Source organism: Orcinus orca, chromosome 12 (genome assembly GCF_937001465.1).
Source record: "Orcinus orca chromosome 12, mOrcOrc1.1, whole genome shotgun sequence".
Classification (NCBI taxonomy): Eukaryota; Metazoa; Chordata; class Mammalia; order Artiodactyla; family Delphinidae; genus Orcinus; species Orcinus orca.
In genome coordinates, this window is record NC_064570.1 from 30413092 (window position 1) to 30418076 (window position 4985).

The 4985-nt window shown below is 36.9% G+C and overlaps 1 protein-coding gene across 1 annotated transcript; it reads left to right on the forward strand.

The window, feature by feature from the left end:
- The first annotated feature begins 1896 nt into the window (after window positions 1-1896).
- On the forward strand, window positions 1897-2135 carry LOC101285896 (short transmembrane mitochondrial protein 1-like). Its single transcript, XM_012536764.3, has one exon. It carries the CDS (start codon window positions 1897-1899, stop codon window positions 2038-2040), a length of 144 nt encoding a protein of 47 aa, XP_012392218.1. The 3' UTR covers window positions 2041-2135.
- Window positions 2136-4985: the final 2850 nt, after the last annotated feature.

The following is a 4985-nucleotide window of genomic DNA, read 5'->3' on the forward strand; positions in this document are numbered from 1 at the left end:
AATATCACTGATGAGCATAGATGCAAAAATCCTCAACAAAATACTAGCAAACAGAATCCAACAGCACATTAAAAGGATCATACACCATGATCAAGTGGAGTTTATCCCAGGAATGCAAGGATTCTTCAATATACCCAAATCAATCAATGTGATACACCATATTAAAAAATTGAAGGATAAAATCCATATGATTATATCAATAGATGCAGAAAAAGCTTTGGACAAAATTCAACACCCATTTATGATAAAAACCCTCCAGAAAGTAGGCATAGAGGGAACTTACCTCAACATAATAAAGGCCATATATGACAAACCCACAGCCAACATCATTCTCAAAAGTGAAAAACTGAAACCATTTCCACTAAAATCAGGAACAACACAAGATTGCCCACTCTCACCAAATTATTCGACATAGTTTTGGAATTTTTAGCCAAAGCAATCAGAGAAGAAAAAGAAATGAAAGGAATCCAAATAGGAAAAGAAGAAGTAAAGCTCTCACTGTTTGCAGATGACATGATACTATACATAGAGAAATCCTAAAGATGCTACCTGAAAACTACTAGAGCTAATCAATGAATTTGGTAAAGTAGCAGGATACAAAATTAATGCACAGAAATTTCTTGCACTCCTATACACTAATGATGAAAAATCTGAAAGAGAAATTAAGGAAACACTCCCATTTACGACTGCAACAAAAAGAATAACATACCTAGGAATAAACCTACCTAACGAGACAAAAGACCTGTATGCAGAAAACAATAAGACACTGATGAAAGAAATTAAAGATGATACAAAAAGTTGGAGAGATATACCATGTTCTTGGATTGGAAGAATCAACATTGTGAAAATGACTACACTACTCAAGGCAATCTGCAGATTCACTGCACTCCCTATCAAACTACCAATGGCATTTTTTATAGAACTAGAACAGAAAATTTCACAATTTGTATGGGAATTTGTGGGATAGGGAGGGTGGGAGGGAGATGCAAGAGGAAGGAGATATGGGGATATATGTATATGTATAGCTGATTCACTTTGTTATAAGCAGAAACTAACACACCATTGTAAAGCAATTATACTCCAATAAAGATGTTAAAAGAAAAAGAAAGAAAGAAAGAAAGAAATACTGGGTCTCTTGTTTGGTGGCAGTCAGGCTCCCTTCCTGGTGCCGTGCTGTTGGCGGGTCTGAAACAGGCCTGAGCTCCACTGTGAGGCCACATGTAATTGATGGTAAAGACTAGAATAGCCTTGCTGGACTTGAATCTAGAAGACTATGTATACTTATTTATTAAACTTTGATTCCATGACAAAAAGACTGTGTTTGATTTCTTCAGAAGGACTTGGCTAGCTGGGGGAATCCTGACACAAAGGAAACTCAAACTACATGGAAGCAAAACAAACACATACGGTGTGGCTCCCCTCATTTATCAATTGCATGAAGATGAAACCCTGATAGAGAGTAATTTACTGGGGCAAAGACCATGTCTCATTCATTTTTTATTTCCCAGCATCTAATCATAGTGTCTGGCATATGGTAGGCATTCTGTAAACATTCAGTGAACTGAACTGGACTGTGTTGTTTCATATCCCCACTGCTGGTCTCCTTTCATCCGGGTAAAAACTGTACTTGACCTTGGCTCAGCCTTCACTTCCTCAGAAAGATCCTCCCTGACGTCCCCAACTTGGCCCATTCCCCCTAGTATTTACAGTTATATTATTATGCACTCTCCTTCAGAGCACCTATCACAACTATAATTTTATATTTATTTACAAGGCTCTTTGAGATAAACAATAGAAACCATAAACAATAAAGTCAAAGGAGGCATCATGCCGGGTGAGGCAGCCTCGGATGGCCCACGGAGCTGCAGCTGCCCTTCGAGCCCTCCTTGCCGACACATGCTCCAGTTCCTGCTTAGATTTACTCTTGGCAACGTGGTGGGAAAGTATCTGGCTCAGAGCTATGACATACCAAACCTGGCTAAAAAACTTGAAGAAATTGAAAAGGACGTGGACACCAAGAAGAAACCCCCTAGTTCATGAGGCCGACTCCAGCACTGCCTCCTGGATAAACTGATTCTACTGTTCTTGAGGGCCTCCTTTACCATCTGAACCAAAAGCTTTTGTTTTCATCTCCAGCCTCAGCAATTTTCTTCTTTGCTAGACCCTGTATTGCCTTACAGCACAAATGGGGCCACAAGTTAAGAACAACCCTTACTTTTCCAAACATCCTCACTTCTTCCCTTCCTCCTTCTGGCCACTTGGGAGGTCCTGAGAATGGAATTATGGTGCTAGATTAGTAAACATGACCTTAAATTAGTAGTCTCTCCCTTATTCTTTGGGATTTCTACTACCGTTTTCAAAAGAAAAATTCATGAGTTTTGTAGAGCTGATGAGATATAAATAATGCTGATTTCACAGTCTAGCAATTATATTGGGTGTTTAAACCTTTGGTACTAAATTATGTTGTTTCAAAGAAGTAATTAAAATGAAAATCTAGAAGCCAGTTTCTGGTGAATTATCCACTAATTTTATGTTGTTGTCAGGAAGCTCCATAGTTGCTAATTTAACCAATAAATCAATTTGCTATTCATTAACCAAGAAACTCTGTTCTGAGAACCCTATCAGGAACTGGAGAATTTTAAAGTATTTAAAGTAATGGCCTTTGTCCTCAGTAGAATTCATAGTCTAGTATGCATATTTTTTCTTAATGATGCATTTGATCTGGCTCTATTCTCTCATAAGAATCATACTTATTTCATGGGATTACAGGCGCATTTGACACTACATGGTAGATAAATGAGAAGTTGTCTATAAAGGAAATGTCATGCCTTTTTACATTAAAAAAATGTATTTACATTATAACTTATAGAGATTCTCATAAGAAGACTTTGTGTTTTTCTTTCTGCAACCATAAATTACTCTTATAATTTTTCAAATGTATAATAGTCCATAATTATTTTTAATTGAAAAAAAAGTTTAAATACATAACTTTCCCCCTGGGTCAATACAAAGTGATCTGTGTTGTCCCTCAGCTCCTGGATTCCGGCACTCACTAGTTTCCTATATCCTTTTGTGAAAGATTTTGTGCCTGAACAAACACATGTATGGGGGTGTTTTATACAAATGATAGCAAACTATATATGGTGTTTTCCCCAGTGGAGGTCATTCCATATCCGTAGGTAAGGAACAAAGAACCTCTTTCTTTTTTTGGCTACACAAGGTTCTACTAAATGAATATACCATAATTTATTTAATCTGCTTACATATCTGTGCAGGGGCATAGCTCCAAGCTAAAGTCCTGGAAGTGTAATTTGCACTAAATATAAATAAAGGCCCATTTCATTGGATGTTTTGTTCCAGAGGGCTAATGGGCAGCTTCACTGATGATGCCATTTCTGACATTTTAGCAGAATTAGTAAACTGGAAGAATGGTTTAGAGACCTTTTTTTCAGACACTGATGCCACTGATACTAAATGTGATTATAAAATGAAGTGATTCTACCTCTCTTTGAAAACCTGGATCTTTCATACATGGAGGTAAGTTTTGTCCCTGTCAGGTTGTACTGGTGCGTGAGACAGGTTAGGATCATATTATGGTTTGGCTTCTCCCTTGCAGTGTGATCAGGGGCAAGCAGCTTAGTTTTCTGAAACTGTTGTGTTCTCTGTAAGGTGTGGATGCAATATCTACCTCATAGGGCTTCCATGAGAAACAGTTGAAATAATGTATGTGATGTGTAGCACAGTGCTGTGCAAATTGTCCAATAAATAGCAGATATTAGTCCAAAAAATTTAAAAAGTAAAAAAAATAAAGTCAAAGGAGGCAAGAACTGTGTCTTTTCGTTTTCCGCTCATGCAGTAAATATTGTTTTTGTTGGCTCTCAGTAAATATTTGTTAAAGTAGTGAACCAAGAACCCATAATTTCATGGTTTCCTCTCATTCTAATAATACTCACAAGGCCTCAAATAATATAAATAAATTATCCAGCACACATTCACATAATAGTTAGAGCTGGGAAAGTAAGTTTGTGCCACAGGCCATCCAGTTAGGAAGAATTCTGATAAGGCAAAGGAAAAATGCAAACATCTTTCATTATAGCCAGAAGTACACCAACATGGAAAATGCCATAGAAATTTTTGTGGAGAAATTTTTCTTCTTTTATAGGCATCTCAGTTGTTTTATTTAAAAAAAAGAAGAGGAAAATAAAGCATAATCCATTAAGTTTAAACACTAAAGGTCAAAAACTCCCAAATATTGTCAGTTGCATATGACCCAACCTAGCAGACTATGTATATTTACATAGTTTAGTTTATCACATGTGAGCAGTTTTTCTATAGTATTGTTTTCTGTATTTTGGAAGTAAAAAAAAAGAAATACTGTCCTGATCCAAAATACAGTACTAAAGGAATATGAAATGTGGTAAATGACAAAGTTCTTTTCTGGTTAGAGAAAAAGAAAAAGCAGAAACTGAAACTTGGTCACGTTTAATCTCATATCTGAACACTTATAATAAACCAATGTATCCAATTTTTCCAATCAACAACTTCAGTAAAATTCCAGAAGAATGATTAAGGCAAAAAAAAACCATCCTAGGAGGCTATTGATTTAATTCAGTTGGACCATAGTTTTGAAGCAACTCCTGTGTGTCAGGCAGTGTACTCAGCACAAAGGATGCAGCCATGAAAGACACAGATACAGTCCCTGCCCTCAGGAATTTACAAGCACTGAAGGAGTCCCCAGTCTGTATCTCAACCCTTCACAACAGTTCTATCTTCTTCCAATTCTTTGGGGGAAACTCCTGGCCTCAGGCAGGTCCACAAGGAATGCTCTCCTTCCCCTAAGGGGAATTACTTCTCTTCACTTAGCCTGAATTCTTAGGAACAGTGCTATGTACCAAATCAGGTTTCAATAAATATTCTTAGAATAAATGAAAGAAGAAATTAACTAATCACCCAACTGATATGAGAGGGAGCTGTGTAAATGAGGA